Source organism: Lepidochelys kempii, chromosome 9 (genome assembly GCF_965140285.1).
Source record: "Lepidochelys kempii isolate rLepKem1 chromosome 9, rLepKem1.hap1, whole genome shotgun sequence".
Taxonomy (NCBI): domain Eukaryota; kingdom Metazoa; phylum Chordata; order Testudines; family Cheloniidae; genus Lepidochelys; species Lepidochelys kempii.
The window spans coordinates 32416187-32434478 of NC_136388.1; the positions used below are offsets into that span (position 1 = coordinate 32416187).

The window sequence follows — 18292 nt, forward strand, 5'->3', positions numbered from 1 at the left end:
GTATATAAAAATTCATGTGAGGGGGGCAGACAAAGAGCAAGGAGATGAAATAAAGTAGAGATACATATGTTGTTGTCGCAGGGCTGATACACCCTGTCACTCCAGGGGGGCAGGGGCGGGTGAGAGGTGCGTCACAGCCCCACTGTCTAGTTGGAAGGGCTGTCCCTCGTCTCAGGGCAGCGCAGCTTCGTGGCCTTAGTCCTTAATACGACCCTTACTCTCAGGGCAGTGTGGCCTAGTGTCCAGAGTCCGTAATACAGCCCTTTCTTCCAGGTCAGCGTGGCCCAATAGCCAGAGTTAATACTTCAGCTCCTTGCTGTCAGGGCAGTGCGGCCTAGCAGTCAGAGTCCATACTACCACCCTTATTATTTGGGCAGTGCAGCCCAATGGCCAGAGTCGGTGAATCGGCCCTCTGTCTCTCTCAGGGCAGTGTGGCCTAGGGCCAGAGTCCGTAATACTGGTGAGTGGGACCACCACCCCAGGTGGGTGGGGGCCAGGATAGGGGGACCTGGGCTTACCCTCTCCACGGGGTCCCAACGCAGGGCCCTATCGGTGGCAGGGTTGCCCACCACCAGCTTGGCGGGGCTCCAACCGAAACATGCCAAGCCTTAGTCCGGTTCTGTAACTGTTTCCCTGCCAAACTTTCCTGGGTTACTTCCTACCCAAGTCTCTGGGGTTCTCTGTCTCAGGGATTCTCCGGTGTCTCCCCTCTGTGCAACGTCCCATGCTGGTGTGTCGGGGTCCACATCTGACTGGCTGGCCTCCATGTCTTGGAGTGCAGGTGGTCCTCCCTCAGGAGCTAGCAACACACCTCCTTCCCCATGGAGGTCAGCCCAGACTGAGCTGCTCTGCTGGCTTTTATATCCTGCTTCCAGCTGGAGCATGCCCAGCAGAGCCGGGGGTGTATGGCCTCCAGATTAAAATAGAAGGGTTAACCCCTGCTGTACTAGTTCAGGGCTGATACACCCCATGACAAGCTTATAGAAAATCTTTTAGATTTATAAATTTTAGGCAAAAATGAGCTCAGTGATGCATTATCTTACTAGGCTGTACAGTACCTCTCAATCTGAGAGTTATGTGGCTGATTTATGCTGCCTTTGTTTAGATGCGATTGTAGCTCTCAGTAAATGAGACAGAAAGCAAGTGATCAGACCCCAAACTTCTAGACAAAACTGAGCTGTAGAAGGTGTGATAATTTCATTCTGCTGCCCATCTTCTCTTCTAATTCATAACAAATGGGTAATTGCTCCCATCTGTGGACTTTGGAGATGTTCCAATGTTGTTGCTAGAGGCTCCAGGACTAAACCCTGTCCTTCAACTGAAGCCCCCAGAAGGAATTTCCCATTTGTTATGAATGAGGAGAGAAGCTTCTAGCAGGAAGAAAATTATCTTGTAAGAAATTTCTTTATCCTGTCCTGAATGCTGGGAAGATGCAGCAGATTGTATTTAGCCATTACCAGCACACCATTGGCAGATTTTTTGTTGTACTCATAAATGCAAGAATATCTAAACTTGCTATTAATGTTTTTCAGGGCATCACAAAGATAAACCTTATGTGGCTTTCTTTTAGTGCTGAGAATTTAATCTTCTTAATCCATTCTTATGTCACTAGTACTGCTGCTGAAGCTGGTTGTCATTAAAAGGAATATGTGTACAGTACTAAGCAACAAAATAAGCAACTTGGCTTTTATTTTGTCTTAGGTTTTATGTCCATTCTTATTTTTTGCCTGTCATTTTTATGATGCTTGTTTTTAATCTTAATCATTTTTATCATTTATCAAATTAACTGCCACAATGACTTTCCAGTGAAAAGTCAGAATCCTTTGCTTTTCAACAAACTTAACTTTACATTGAGCAGCATAATAAAATCAAAGTTGACCGTTGGAAAAACTTTTTTTAGGGCTGTCAGTTAATCACAGTTAACTCACACGATTAACTCAAAACAATTAATCACGATTAAAAAAGTTAATCACAATTAATCACACTTATAACAATAGAATTCCAATTGAAATTTATTAAATATTTTTGGATTTTTGTTTTACATTTTCAATATCGGTTTCAATTACAACACAGAATACAAAGTGCACAGTGCTCACTTTATATTATTTTTGATTACAAATATATACACTGTAAAAATAATGAACAAAAGAAATAGTATTTTTCAGTTCACCTCATACAAGTACTGAAGTGCAATCTCTTCATTGTGAAAGTGTAACTTACAAATGCAGATTTTTTTTTTTGGTTACATAACTGCACTCAAAAACAAAACAGTGTGAAACTTTAGAGCCTACAGGTCAACTCAGTCCTACTTCTTATTCTGCCAATCGCTAAGACAAACAAGTTTGTTTACACTGACGGGAGATACCACTGTCTACTTCTTATTTACAATGTCACCTGAGAACAGGCGTTCACATGGCACTTTTGTAGCCAGCATTGCAAGGTATTTGCATGCCAGATATGCTAAACATCCGTATGCCCTTTCCATGCTTCGGCCACCATTCCACAGGACATGCTTTCATGTTTAACATAATTCTACATTTGTAAATTCAACTTTCATGATAAAGAGATTGCACTACAGCAGGGGTGGGCAAACTATGGCCTGGGAGCCATATCCGGCCCTTCAGATGTTTTAATCTGGCCCTCAAACTCCCACCAGGGAGCGGAGGGTGGGGCTTCCCTGGCTCTGGCACTCCAGCTGGGGGCTTGCCCCACTCTACGCATAGGGGCAGCCAGGGGGCTCCACACGCCATCCCCACCCTAAGCGCTGCCCCCACAGCTCCCATTGGAACCATGGCCAATGGGAGCTGTAGGGGCAGCGCCTGCAGATGGGACAGCATGCCAAGGCCCCTGGCTGTGCCTCTGCGTAGGAGCTGGAGCGGGGATATGTTGCTGCTTCTGGGAGCTGCTTGAGGTAAGTGCCGCCTGGAGCCTGCACCGCTGACTGCTCCTGTGCCCCAACCCCCTGCCCCAGCCCTGATCCCCCTCCCGCCCTCCGAACCTCTTGGTCCCAGCCCAGAGCACCCTCCTGCACCCCCAACCCCTCATCTCCAGCCCTACCCCAGAGCCCGTACCCCCAGCTGGAGTCCTCATCCCCCTGAATCCCAACACCCTGCCCCAGCCCAGAGCCCCCTCCCGCACCCTGAACTCCTCATTTCTGGCCCCACCCCAGAGCCCGCACCCCCAGCTGGAGCCCTCATCCCCTCCCGCACCCCAACCCCCAATTTCGTGAGCATTCATGGCCCGCCATACAATTTCCATACCGAGATGTGGCCCTTGGGCCAAAAAGTTTGCCCACCCCTGCACTACAGTACTTCTATGAGGTGAATTGAAAAATACAATTATTTTGTTTTTTACAGTGTAAATATTTGTAATAAAAAATAAATATAAAAATACAGTGAGTGCTGTACCTTTGTATTCTGTGTTGTAATTGAAGTAATATATTTGAAAATGTAGCAAACATCCAAAAATATTTAAAATAAATAGTATTCTATTGTTGTTTAACAGCGCAATTAATTGCGCTGTTAATTTTTTTTAATCGCAAGATTAATCGCGATAAATTTTTTTAATCACTTGACAGCCCTACTTTTTTTGTACTTCATCTGGATCAACCACACAGCACTCAAAATTTTTTGAGCTGCAGATGACAATAGAGGCTTTGTCTTTCACATGTGTCAACTGGCATGATTAATGGATCATAGGGATTTTATAGTGGAAGGCAATTTGTTTACTTCATGTAACCTGGCTCAGCCAAGATCTGAATTTGTAATGTGCTTGCATGACTGCCTTTTTTCCTGAGTTGCCAATACTTTTTTAATATTAATTTAATTAAAATAGTAAAACCTGTTCTAATTTTGGTATTTTAGGCTACACTTGATGAACTCTAAATAGTAGTGGGGGGGACACCATATATAAGACTTGGTTTGTTACATCTGATTGAAATCTTTTACAGGAGTCTATATGACTGGAAAGGAGCTACGTCAACACATGCTTCCAAAGTCAGCACCTTTAACTGAAAAGCTGAAAATGTTCAAAGAAACTCTTCTGCCCCGACATCCTCCTATTTTTTATGAATGGTTTCTGAGAACATTCCCTGATCCTACTTTATGGTCAGTTGCTGTGATCATGGTAGTTTAATGACACTAGTTTATTTTCACAAAATGTAAATGAAGATAAAGCAGATAGAAAATGAAGTATGTACTAAACAAAATAAGACTGGAGCTTTTCACATAGAGCACAAAAGCTATTCAAAAGCTCTACATTGTCTAAAAGGTTGTGCAAGGGCAAGTGATCCTAGGATTTTACATTGGATCCTTATTTTCTGTAGGTACAGTAGCAGATCAGCCTATTGTCGTTCCACAGCAGTGATGTCAATGGTTGGTTACATACTGGGTTTGGGAGACCGCCATGGTGAAAATATTCTTTTTGATTCTTTGACTGGTGAATGTGTGCATGTGGACTTCAACTGTTTGTTCAACAAGGTAGGAAATGTCTTGCTGATCTTGCTTATTTTTTAAACACTTGAAAGTTCAAAATCCACAAATCTCTCCTGCTTTTTCAGTATTTCTTTCACTTTGAGACTCTGAATATCTACCAAGATATTCATATACCATTGTGTTCTTATTCAGAAGTTTTAGAATATATAAACCTATATATCAGTGGGGAAAAAATCTTACACAAAGGCATTATTGTCCTGTACGCCTTGATAATTAAAGCAGTCTTTTGTTCAGGCAACATCACGTGAGCTTTCTTTGGATGCACTAAAATGTGAGAGTACTTACTCGATGTTTACAAAACATTCTAATTAGTCTTTCTTTTTTTCACTTTTGTTGTGGATAATGTAGTTTTGTACATCAGTCACTCAAAAGAGAATTTGCTGTGGAAGAAAGTGGCATTTTCTTTTTAACTGTGGCCAGAGTGGGTTTTTGGTATTTCTATTGGAAGATTTAGTTGGTGTTTGGTTTAATTCAGAAATATGTAATATGGGTCCTGTTCAACTAGTTCCCCTGTTACATCTTCAGTGCCAAACATTTGTCCTTGTTGGTCCTATTCGACCTTGTTTTTAAAACAAACAAAATGTTTTGACTAAGTATCTTTAAATTATGAGAATAATGAGAATTTTAAAACTATCATCAGAACTTGCCTGAAGTAGTGGAACAAAGATAAAATTTAAATCTTGAAAGCCAATGTATGATTTAAAACAGAAAACATTAAAGAATTTTAGGTAGTTCTCATCAGCCTTTCACCAAACTCCTAGTCTTTGTCACCTTTATTATTCTATATCCCATATCTATCGTCAATCCTTTGCTCATGCCAAATTTTCCTAAATGGTAAGATGGACTTGTGATATGGCCAAATGTCTGCTAGCTAAGATGAGACCTCCAGAAGCAATGCTGACATAAACCAATTCAAATCTATGCCAGCATTACCTGAATTTGGTATACTCTAATGGTAATAGTTAGGCAAGATAAGTTAGTTGTTTGGCCTGCAGTGGACTGACATACAATTTGGAAAAGAAACTTTATAGAAATAATAAATCAGAAAAAGTGTTCTGAAGTGAACTTCACATTTAATTAACTTTTTATTAATTTGCAGGGGGAAACTTTTGAAGTTCCAGAAATTGTACCTTTTCGCCTCACTCATAATATGGTCAATGGAATGGGTCCAATGGGGACAGAAGGTCTCTTCCGAAGAGCTTGTGAAGTCACAATGAGGCTAATGCGTGATCAAAGAGAACCTCTAATGAGGTACATAACAATCAGTATTTGACGTTTTAATAATAAAATTATCTAGTTTATGATATAAACTTAAAATGTTAACTGCTGGTCCCTGAGCCAGTTCTTTTGGGGAGAGAAAAAAATCCTCTTCCAGTAGCACAGATTGAGTCTGACATGCACTTTGTGTATAAAACAGTATAGCTAGTCAACACATTTTGTTAACTGTAGAGTTACTTTCTAACTAGTAATAAGAAAAAGTACCAAGGTTTACTGTGGATAGTAGTTTTACCGTCTTATACTAAATTTCTGGTTGTTCTCAAAATATAACTTTGCTTATCTTTTATTTACCTCAAATTGTCTCTGCTTTAACCCTCTTCTGTTTAGTTCTTTTGAGCTAGATCCTCCGCTGCATTGCTCTTCTCAGGTACTGGGGGAATCCTTGGCTGCCTGTTTGAGAAAGCTGTGACTAGGGTCCCAATGGGGGCCAGCTATGATCACTCAATTAGGGTGAATTGCAAAGAATGGGGCAGACAATCCCCGTAAAGCTGATGGATATTCCACAACTTAGGTTTACCAAGCCAGCATAAAACAGCTTCTTTATTACCTTACTGGTTACTTAGAAGTCCAAACAACACAATTCCCTTAAAGTGATCCAGCCTCAGGCCTCCATCCACTTACCCACGTCAAATATGATGAAAATTTCTGTAAATCTTATTTCATCATATAAAAGAAAAGGTTCTGCCAATCCCAAAGGATCGGACACATTACCTCCCAGGTTAATGAATGTTTCAGATCTTACCCAAATACATGCTACAGCCAATTCTTATTAACTAAACTAAAATGTATTAAAATCTACAGAGAGAGAGAGTATGGTTAAAAGATAAATATGTGTATAGCGAGAGAGAGAGCTCAATTCATTGAGGTTCAGATTCATAGCATAGATGGTGAGCTTTGTAGTAGCAAAGAGTTCTTTCAGAAATAGTTCATAGGTTATAGTACAATGTCCAAATATTGTATTCGGGGTGTACCAGTATAACTGGGACCTCAGTTTTGTGACTCAAACTTCCCTTGATGAAGCCTAAGCAGATCTGAGATGACAGAATCAGGACCAAAGGATCTTTTGTACAATTTCATGTCTTGTGACAAGTTGGGAGTTCAAAAGGTAATTAGCATGACTTTGAAGGAGGTCCATCACCGGTACTTAGCTATAGAATTAACATAAGCCAATTTGCTTGTTCCTCCACCATTCACAGATTATTTGGTATACATTTCAAAGAGAGATGAATACAGAGATACCCCATTTTTACAGTTCATTTAAATCAGAGGTTCTCAAACTGTGGTCTGCGGACCACTGGTGATCCACGGATAGTTCCCTCTAAGGTGCGCACCTGGGCAGCCGTACACGAGAGAATGAAGGGCCACCCACCTAATTAGTGGAGCCACACAGGCATGGCTCCACTAATTAGGTGCCTGAACCCTGGAGAAGACACACATGTAAGGTGAGGTGGTGGCCTTGGGGGGAATAGGGGGTAGGTGGGAGGGGGCAGTGGGAATTTGGGATGTACAGGACTGCGGCAGCCAGAGAAAGAGGCGACTTTGCCCAGCTGCGGCTGCCGGAGAGAGATGATCCTCCTTCCCAGCCTCAGCTCTGTATGCACAGTGTGCACCTCTATCACAAGTGGCATAAAAATTTGGCTGAATGCTGACTCCCACATTTTTTCAAACTGAAGTCCAGGCATAGGGGATAAATGGAGACCATTGATTTGTTGACAGGTTTTCTTCAGTTCTGTTTAACAAATGTTAATTTTGTTTGTGGTGGTATTGTTGCATGTTAAAAGAATCATTTAATTTTTCTCTAGAAAACATTGTCAAAGAGTTTCATGTGTTTTTTAAAGCTAGCAACAGATAAAAGTAACCTTATTGAAAGAATTTTTGGGGAGCTATGAAGAGTAGCATTTCTCATTGAATTGGCAATAATCACTTGTTGTCAAACTGTGGAGTCCTTCATTATACAAAATGTCCATTAAATAAATGTAAGTTTTGTTTGGTTAAGGGTACCAGAATTTGATCCATTGTGAGCTGAATCAGTGATGCTCAGTAGTGATGACAGGCATAGAGTGTCTTTATTCCTTTGTGCTTGTATCCCATTTCTGAGCATTTGGCCTGCCAATACTTAGATCATGATGGATTAATTGTAGTACAGACTAGGAATCTGTCGAGGATTCATGCTTAAATTGGATGTTCTATAATCTGCTTTTACTTCCTGGAGTTGCCACACACTTGCTACATATTTCACTAGACTGTTGGTAGCAAAATTGCTTACACTGACTAGTTTTGCATTAACTTGAGAACAAACTTAAGAGCTTTACTCAGAGAAACATGGAAGATAGCTCATGTTCTGAGGGCTGTCAGTTACATTACTGTTCCACAAATCTATCCGGATGAGTAATAAAACCATTATTTTTACTGCCTTCTGAAAGGTATGCTCTGTTATTTTAATTGCAAAAGCTGCTGTTAGAGGATACAAGATCTGATTCAAAAGAATAGTTGTGTTGTTTATAACTGCAGTCATGGACAAAGCTAACATTTATGAAATTACCAGTAGTGATACTGTAGAGAGAACTGTAAAGGAAATAGACTCTTTAAAATAAAAGGAGGGTCTTCGCTAATATTTTTCCTTCCTTTAGGAAATAAAAAATTATAGGTTATTAATTAAAAAGGAGTACTTGTGGCACCTTAGAGACTAACCAATTTATTTGAGCGTAAGCTTTCGTGAGCTACACGAAAGCTTATGTTCAAATAAATTGGTTAGTCTCTAAGGTGCCACAAGTACTCCTTTTCTTTTTGCGAATACAGACTACCGCGGCTGTTACTCTGAAACAGGTTATTAATTATTAATATTAAGCAGTAATGTTTTATTTTAGCAAACAGAGTGTCTGTCTTGCGTTTTAAAAATTAAAGTTAGTAGTCAAAAGATTCTATTTAATGTGTCATGGTCAAAAGAAGTTTATAACTAATCATTTCCCACACAATGAACACTTTTTTTGTTTGTATGTTTTTAGTGTCTTGAAGACTTTTATCCATGATCCCCTTGTAGAGTGGAGTAAACCAGTGAAAGGTCATACAAAAGCACAGGTGAATGAAACTGGTGAAGTTGTCAATGAAAAGGTCAGTTGCAAGAAGTTTGATCTACTCTAGAACTAACATTTCATTATTTTATATTTCACAGTATCATCAATTGTTTTGGTCTAATTTATGCAAAGCTTTACTTTCCTGGGTTTTTTCTTCTAAACCTGTTGTAGCTGTTTTTTATTCATGATCTCTTTGCTATTGTTTAATCCTTAAAATATGAGACTGATATTTCAATAAAAACCTTCATGAGACCTACTGTACCTTTTTAGCATCATTCTCTAACGCAGTGTCTATACTGGTAAAATTAGGACCTATAATTGCAGTTCCACCTGCCATGGAAGCTGTAGTGTAAAGAGGGCTCATGCATTTTTACCAACATGTTATCCAAAGCTACTAGATGACATGGTGATGATACCACTTGAGCCCTGTCTGTGTTATGGATTCCACTGTTTCTACCATCAGTGTATCTTAACCCACTAGAGCACAGTCCCCTTCAGAATGTGGAATGGAACCCACTCTCTTGCTCTGAGTCTGGAATGGAGTCTCTTGCTCTTTTAACAACCTAGTAAGTTACACATATAAAACTACATTAAAAGAACATTATTAGGGAGCGCCAGCTCTGCAATAGTTATGGTTGAGCAGCATTGTCTGTTTAAAGGTCCACTCTTCTAAGTACTATAAAATTCACACGCTTACATGGATTGTCTTGAAAATTTCTGTGCCTCATGGGGATGCTGGCTAGAGTTCATGATCTAAATTTGGATAATATAAGCAAGAGATTCCAAGATATGGTCCTCCCCACCCCCAACAAAACCCCAGCATTTTACAAAATCAGGGGCGTGTGTATGTATGTGCATGCACGCACACTGCACGTGTAGGGCTCAAACTACGGCTCTAATTGTTCCTCAACTGATCTCAGTCACTTGACATTTATCTCACCTAAAGCACTGCCCTTTGAGGGAGCAATATTAAAAATCTTATTAAAGGAAGATATTACCTTTCTAGAGAGCTATGGGCCAAAAGAGATTGAAATGTCCATAAGTAGCAAGACTATGGCAAGAAGGTTACCAGACATCTTATTGTCACAGTAGCTGGGTGGCTCAAAGAGATAATTTGTGGTAACTGAGCCTGAGCTACACGTAGGCAGTGTGAGTTTAAACTGCTGCCCTTTTCCGAAATCTGTGAATTATCTGTAGGCATGTTGCTACTATCAGGGTCTGTTAAACTGACTTCATATTTTTGGGAAATATGCCCTGCTAATTTGTACAGCTAATTTAGAAGGGTCTCTAGCTAATTTCTGAAATTACATATTTTCTGCACAAAGTTATTGATAAGAGATTATGAAGAGAAGTAAAATCTGTGACAGTCAGTTTGGAGTTGTGGCAGGCAAGTCAACAGTGGATACTATGTTGCATTAAGATTGTTTGTGGAAAAATATAGAGAGAAAAAAGAAAAACCCTGCACATAGTATTCATTGATGTTGAGAAGGCTTATGCCACATTTCGAGATAAGTCATCTGTATAAGAATGAAACGGATAAGTCTTCATGTATCAGACTCATCCAGGACATATACATGGATGCTGTTACTACAGTTTGAAGGCCATATGGAGAAACTGACCCGTTTCCAGTAAGAGTCAGAGTCCATCAAGACATGGCACTAACCCCCTTTGTATTCATGTTAGTGCTTGAATCACTTACAGAAAACATCCAGAGACTGGCACCTTGGTGCATGCTTTTTGTAAATAATGTAGTGCTTGTGCAGGAGAACAAAGAGGAAGTGGAAGAAGATGGAGGTGTGTACTTGAAAGAAATAGTATGAAAATCAGCAGAAATAAAACTGTATGGTGTATAGATTCAATATCTTGCAGTGTGTAGATTCAGTGATATCTTGCAGGAAGACAACAGGACTGTGAGTTTGTGGGGGTCAGCCACCATCAAAGGTACAGAAGTTCAAATACCTAGGTTCAATAGTTCAGCGACAACATTTATAAGCAGTACAGGAAAGGCATGGGCTAAAAGGAGAGAAGAGAGTAGAGAAAAGTAGTATCTAGAAGACAAAAAGAAAAGGAGTATTTGTGGCTCCTTAGAGACTAACAAATTTATTTGAGCATAGGCTTTCATGAGCTATAGCTCACGTCAGTCACCCTGAAAATGAGAAACACACAGTTCATGATCACCTGTGAAAAATCTGGTTTAAGTGACTTGGCTAGCATCACACAGAAAGTCTGTGGCACAGACAGGGATAGTAGAATTCTGTCCTCCAGAGCAGTGTTCAAATGCCTTAAGCTGAAACCAGCCTACCCTCTAACTTCTGCAACAAATGAGGCAGGGGCCCTACAGACAACAATCTCTTTCACTTCAGAACCCTGATTCATCATCCTCAGAACAGGTCTGTCATGTGCACTGAATGAGATCGTGTTGGGGGGGGGGGGGAAAGGGTATGTGAGCAGCATCAAGCATGTAATTAAAGTCTGTATCATAAATGGGCTGCGTTAGTATAAGGGGACTGAAGTAAGTTTGTACAGCTAACTTTAATTCTGGCATTTCCTAACACTTAAGAGCTTGACCTTGCAGTCAGTCTTTTGATGTTCTTTTAATGTAGTTTTTTTGTGTGTAATACAATATATGAGATAAATGAATGAGTGATCTTATTAAGGAATATATAGCTTCTTTTAGTGTAAGTTGAGAGTATATTCTCATTGGTTGGTGATACAACTGATGATACCCAAGAAAGGGACCTCTTTGGCATAATAGTTGTGTTTTGCCTGTTTTCATGGTTGAGAATTAGTCAAAATACTTTATTTGGCTCAAGTCTGGTTCAAACTTGCAGACTCATTTTTTGACATCAGAGGAAAACACAGTCTGGCCCACATCAGAAAAATCAGTAAAAAAAAACAATAACCCCACCATTGTCTGGTAAAAAATTGCTTTTCTGAACGTAATATGTCTGAACGTTTTTAAGTACAGTTGACTCTTGGCCTCTTTGTTACTGAGCCATATACATGTTGTGATAACGAAAGGATTTATATCAAATAAAACACATTTCATTGCTACCTGTTTCAAGAGGTTGTGCAATAGCTTATTCAATCTTTGATAAGTTCTAGCTGTAAGATTAATGCTAAGGCTATAGCTTGCCCAACAAGCAATCAGTCCTTGAGAATGATTTACTTTGTTCATTTTCGTCAAACTATTTTGAGAAAAAGTTCACAGATATTTGGATATTAAATCTGTTTATGTGGGATCTGGAATACATGCTGTAATTGGCCAAAACTTTATTTGGAAGAACAGGAACTGTTACAGATGTGACAAATGTATGGACATGTGAATTTTAAGTTTTCTTTTTTCCGTGTTTGTAGGCCAAGACTCATGTCCTTGACATAGAACAGCGGCTACAGGGTGTGATTAAGACTAGGAACCGGGTAAAAGGATTGCCCTTGTCTATTGAAGGGCATGTTCATTACCTTATTCAAGAAGCAAACAATGAGAACCTGCTCTGCCAGATGTATATGGGCTGGGCCCCATATATGTGAAATACTGCCTTCAAAACTTATGCTGCTGTAATATTTTTTTTAAAGAAAACGTTGTTGAATTCTTTTAGTCACTGTAATATTTTCTAGAATTACTACTTTTCTTGATTTCTGATTTTGTGCATATCTACATTACAACTTAATATGCAGCCTATGTATTATATACTATATAGTTGTAGTACATATGCTGTGTATGTTGTATACATATATAAATGCACTCATTGCATTGTATGAGTTTGAAGATACATACATTTATACATAGATATTTGTATTTATGGAGACTGTTTTATACATACAGAATACAATACATGAACTATTAAACAGAATATACAGTCATCTCAACGATGCAGGTGTGTGTTTCCTATATACTTTATATTCAATATACAATATTTATGAATGTGTATGTATACTCCCATATCCGAGCAGCGTCTAAATTAGCTTTATAAACATTTTTTATATATATAATATATATATTATTTATTTATTTATTTTTAGAGAGAGAGACAAACTTATTCTATTTCTAATTAATTTATTTTGTAGAAGACAAGTATTGATATTAAAAAAAGAATGTATATAAAATTAATTTTATATCAATATGGTTGAAATGGGATTTTTAGCTGTAGTTGTATTCATATACCTATTTCAGAGTGGTTTTCCAAAACTAGAAACTTTTTTGCAAGATATTCATTCTCACTGAGGTTTTTCTGAAGTTTTGGATGGATGCAACCCTAGGCCAGCAGCAGGCTGAGGGGGGCCGGTGGCCAAGACCCTGGCTGGCAGCAGAGTGCCACTAAAAATCAGCTTGCATGCCGCCTTTGACATGCATGCCGCAGGTTGCCGACCCCTGGCTTAGGCCTTTGTGTTTCCCTAGCATGGGCAAGCGCCACTCAACCAGGGTGAGTGAGGTTTGGTTTTGTACAAGCATTAAAGAGAAAGGAGGATGAACGGCACGTGGATTTGTACATTTTCATACCAGTTTTGGGAGACTCACATAGATCATTGTCCCCAAGGCAGCACTGGGCTCAAGTCCTCCTATGGGCCCCTAAAGAGACTTGCCGTGCTATGGACCCAAACTTGTACCCACTGTGGGGTGCCTGCTGGTGGAAATGCTTGCGCCCAGGTGCTCAGGGACAGAAGTCCGTACCTCACACGCTACCTTTGCTACTCACGAACCCCAGCGCCGGTGTAGTGCCATAGGAAATTCTGCCAGGGAGCAGTTTGAGTTTGTGCTGCTACACGGGCGGTCCAGGCAGACAGGGGCAGGGCAGGGTCTCTCACTGAAGAGGTGGCCCTTTGCCCTCGCCTGGGGGACAGACAGGGCTGCACCCCTCCGCCTCCCCGCCCCGAACGGGCTAAGCCCGGCAGGTCTGCGCTACCCCGGCGCGGAGGACGCACGGCCACATTCTGAGCGCCGTCACGCGCCAGGCTGTGCGGCGCCCGGCCGGCAGGCTGCGCTGGCCCCTGCCCCCAGAGCTGCCCCGACGTCAGCGGGAGGAAGTTTGTGAGGAAAGACGCTCTCTCTCTGCCCCAGTCTCTATGGGTGGAGTAGGGCCGCTCTGCGCCGCTCTCTGTGGTGGCTGGGCGGCCTGGCTGTCAGTAGGACGCGCCGGAAGGAAGCCAGCTGTGGGGGAAGGGCTGTTTGGGTCCGGTCGGGCTGGGGTAGGCGGCAGCCATGGGGGTCCCTAAATTCTACCGGTGGGTCTCGGAGCGGTATCCCTGCCTCAGCCAGGTGCTGAAGGAGCATCAGGTGAGCGGTGCTGGGCCGGGGCTAGCGGACTGGGGGGTGCGCACTCGCCTTGCCCCGGCCGCTCTCCGGGCAGGGGAGGGTGTCCCTGTGCTTCGCCGCAGCCCGCTCACAGCGGAGGGCAGCCAGGAGCCAGCGCGGGCCCGGCCCCGCTAACGGCTCCGGGTTCGTGCCCGGCTCCCCGGCGCTGCGCTGACCTGCCTCGCCCCTGTGAGGAACCAGGCCGCTCCCGAGCGTTCCCCGCAGGATACGGTGCCAGGGAGCGAGCTCTGAAGCGGACCCCGCCGACACGCCTCCGCAAACACAGCTTCTGGGAGGCTGGGGCTGTGCCAGCCCTGCCGTTATGGGCAGAGCAGTGCCTGCCTGCTAGTCACCTTCCCGCTTCTGTTTGTTGATTTTTCTTTCCCGGAACACATTTAGGTCTAGCTCAGCAGCTTCTTATAGGTGTGAGTTTTTATAACACAGCATAATAAACTTGCTAGCAAACACCACTAGCTGCACCAGCAACCCCTATAGGTACGTTTGGAAGGCGCCTTTCAGAAAATAGAATGCAGCTGTTTTGCTTGACAGCGTTGCTTGGATGTAGGAGACAACATCATGGTGAGGTTTTCTGAAGTGCTTAGCCTTGGTCCAACTCTGCTTCTATTTAAGTAATTGAGGATGGTCTAAAAATAAATAAAGTAGATGTCTAAATATATGATTAGGAAATGTGGAAATATATTGCTGTAGTCAGCATGTTGATGTTTATTGGAATAACTACATATTATTTTAAAGTAATTTAAAGACAGAGAAGTTGAAAATCCTATCAGTTGGTGGAGGTCTTGTCTATGCATTTAAATTAATACAGAATAAGGTAGGGTATGAATTTAAAGATTAACTATTCTTGATTAGCTCCATGTGTGGATGCACTTATTCCAGTATAAGAGTGCTTTATTCCAAATCATGTTAAACTACTTCAGAATAAGGCACTCTTATTCTGGAATAAGAGTATCCATACATGTTGCTAATCAGGAATAGCTATTCTGGAATAATTCCCCAAGTAGACAAACCCTAAGTAGCTAGGAAGAGGAAAGAATAGAAACAGAAAGGAAGACTTTCAAAGACGAAAGAACAATTAAACTATTAACGTCTTGTCCTAGATCAGTGGTTCTCAACCTTTTTATCATTTAGGGCTGCATATGCAGCTCTTTGTGTTATATGGGCCACATCCACACAATCTATGTACTACCTGTATAGCCCTGAGAATGTCACATGGGCCAAAGATGTGTGCTGGTTGGGCCACAGATTGAGAATCACTGCCCTAGATGAAGGGACAGTAATATCCTAGTCTTGGAAATTACCAGAGTCCCTGCTGGGTGTTCAGAGGGGGTTGAAAGTATAAAACAATGTTTGATAACAATGCCTCCTCATACTCCCAGTCAACTGTTTGTTCATTTTGGCTTTATTTGCCCAGAGTTGCACCAACTTAACATAAGGTGTGATTTTAAACTGTTTAGTTAAACCAGTGCAGAAGGCTTTGTAGACACTCTTATTTTGTTTCTGACCAGGTTGTCTACAATTAAAAATAACTTTTCTGGTATAGCTATACTGTCAAAACCCTCCTAGTGTAGAGACAACTATGCCACCAAAAAGTACCTCTGCTGGTATAGTTTATTCCAGTTCAGTGAACAAAATAGGCTATATTGGCTAAAGCACGCTATTTTTATCAGTTTCAGAGTAGCAGCCATGTTAGTCTATATCCACAAAAAGATAAGGAGTACTTGTGGCACCTTAGAGACTAACAAATTTATTAGAACATAAGCTTTCGTGGGCTACAGCCCACTTCATCGGATGCATAGAATGGAACATATAGTAAGAAGATGTGTGTGTGTATGTATGTGTGTATATATATACACACACACACACATACTTACAGAGAAGTTGGAAGTTGCCATACAAACTGTAAGAGGCTAATTAGTTAAGATGAGCTATTATCGGCAGGAGAAAAAAACTTTTGTAGTGATAATCAAGATGGCCCATTTAGACAGTTGACAAGAAGGTGTGAGGATACTTAACTTAGGGAAATAAGTTCAATATGTGTAATGTCTACACATACTATAATTCTCTACGCTAGGCCTTTTGATAGCATGCTCACAAAACTTTTAATGTAGACCTGGCTTTATTTTAGTTTAGCTTAAGTCATTGATTAATAACAGGTTTAAATTAAACTGAACCTGGCTTCCACATGGAGCAAATATATGTACACTCAGGGCCCTTGATTTGTATTGTATCATAATTGTTGACACTTAAGCCTCTCCTCATTTAAATGTGGTTCTGACTAAACCAATTTCTAACATAGTTTAGCCAGATAGTGTAGACAGAACCAAACAAAATTTAAAATTCAACATGGCTCTTAAAGTAGTTCATTAACATAGCCTAGTGTAAGTGAATCCTTTACTTAAAAATGGTTTAAAATGCCTTTTAAAATAAAGTTGCATCCCCAATGGTGGGACAAACCTCTTAGAAAACTGATTTTTAAAACTACATGGACTTTAGAACACGCTAAAATATTGCACTTAAGAAATTTTGGTCTCGGGACAAAACTTCCAAAAGAAGCTCCCTGCTGAATGCAGGCTGAGAGGAAGGAACGTGTACAACACACATTTTGAGAAAGCTGCCATGGATAGAGCTCACATTCAGTTGTGCATGGGTTTAATGGTCACAGCATGTCCACTTGAGTCATCCAGTTACTGTGGCAAGAGATTGCCGAAAAATTCTCTGGCTGTTGACTGGCAGAGTCTTGCTATATATGTGCATTTCAGTTTGTTTGGTTCAGCAACTGAGCACAAGCCGACCTGTAGATACAGACTCTAAGATCAATAACTTTTTCAGTATTGCTTCCCCAAGGGAACATTGGATGCTATGCATTAGCTAAGAAGTACCCCAAATGACTGAGATCAGTTGAGTGATTAGTAGAGACTTTGGCTACGTCTACACTGCCATGCAGTTCAGACTGTGGAGATGGAAATAGGAATGTGCACCAAAGTGCTGAGCTGTAAATCCTCTACTTAGATGTTACGGGCATGAACTAAGAGGTTCCTAGTTTACATTAATGTAGTCCTGTTTGAAGAAGACCACATTAAGGTGAACTAGGAAACTTTTAGGAACCATGAGGTACAGCAGGTTTCAAGACAATCCATGTAAGCATGTGGTGGATTTTAGAACACTTAAAGTAGTCTGCTTTTAAGCAGAAAACCATGTAGTTATGCCTTCTTTGTGGCTGGGCTGGGTGTTAAGTTGTTTCTGTGAAACAGTAGGATAAAAACAGGTTTCAGAGTAACAGCCGTGTTAGTCTGTATTCGCAAAAAGAAAAGGAGTACTTGTGGCACCTTAGAGACTAACCAATTTATTTGAGCATAAGCTTTCGTGAGCTACAGCTCACTTCATCAGCTGCATACTGTGGAAAATATAGAAGATGTTTTTATACACACAGCCCATGAAAAAATGGGTGTTTATTACTACAAAAGGTTTTCTCTCCCCCCCACCCCACTCTCCTGCTGGTAATAGCTTATCTAAAGTGATCACTCTCCTTACAATGTGTATGATAATCAAGATGGGCCATTTCCAGCACAAATCCAGGGTTTAATAAGAACGTCTGAGGAACGGGGGAAGGGGGGGGGGTTGGAAAAAACAAGGGGAAATAGGTTACCTTGCATAATGACTTAGTCACTCCCAGTCTGTATTCAAGCCTAAGCCCTGGTCTACACTAGGACTTTAGGTCGAATTTAGCAGCGTTAAATCGATGTAAACCTGCACCCGTCCACACAATGAAGCCCTTTATTTCGACTTAAAGGGCTCTTAAAATCGATTTCCTTACTCCACCCCTGACAAGTGGATTAGCGCTTAAATCGACGTTGCCGGCTCGAATTTGGGGTACTGTGGACACAATTCGATGGTATTGGCCTCCGGGAGCTATCCCAGAGTGCTCCATTATGACCGCTCTGGACAGCACTCTCAACTCAGATGCACTGGCCAGGTAGACAGGAAAAGAACCGCGAACTTTTGAATCTCATTTCCTGTTTGGCCAGCGTGGCAAGCTGCAGGTGACCATGCAGAGCTCATCAGCACAGGTGACCATGATGGAGTCCCAGAATTGCAAAAGAGCTCCAGCATGGACCGAACGGGAGGTACGGGAT

General features: G+C 41.3%; 2 protein-coding genes across 4 annotated transcripts in view; both read left to right on the top strand.

Annotated features, from left to right (window-relative positions):
* Positions 1–12718, top strand: part of ATR (ATR checkpoint kinase) — an 82017-nt gene extending 69299 nt beyond the window's left edge. For both annotated transcript variants that reach the window (XM_073359783.1, XM_073359784.1), the window contains 5 exons: positions 3950–4106; positions 4325–4478; positions 5593–5744; positions 8777–8882; positions 12203–12718. In XM_073359783.1, coding sequence (XP_073215884.1) covers positions 3950–4106; positions 4325–4478; positions 5593–5744; positions 8777–8882; positions 12203–12376 — 743 coding nt within the window. In that variant the 3' untranslated portion in view covers positions 12377–12718. The remainder of the gene's footprint in view (positions 1–3949; positions 4107–4324; positions 4479–5592; positions 5745–8776; positions 8883–12202) is intronic.
* A 1259-nt stretch (positions 12719–13977) lies between these two features.
* XRN1 (5'-3' exoribonuclease 1) overlaps positions 13978–18292 on the top strand; it is a 78386-nt gene continuing 74071 nt past the window's right edge. For both annotated transcript variants that reach the window (XM_073359804.2, XM_073359805.2), the window contains exon 1: positions 13978–14120. In XM_073359804.2, the coding sequence (XP_073215905.1) occupies positions 14046–14120 (75 nt within the window). In that variant the 5' untranslated portion in view covers positions 13978–14045. The remainder of the gene's footprint in view (positions 14121–18292) is intronic.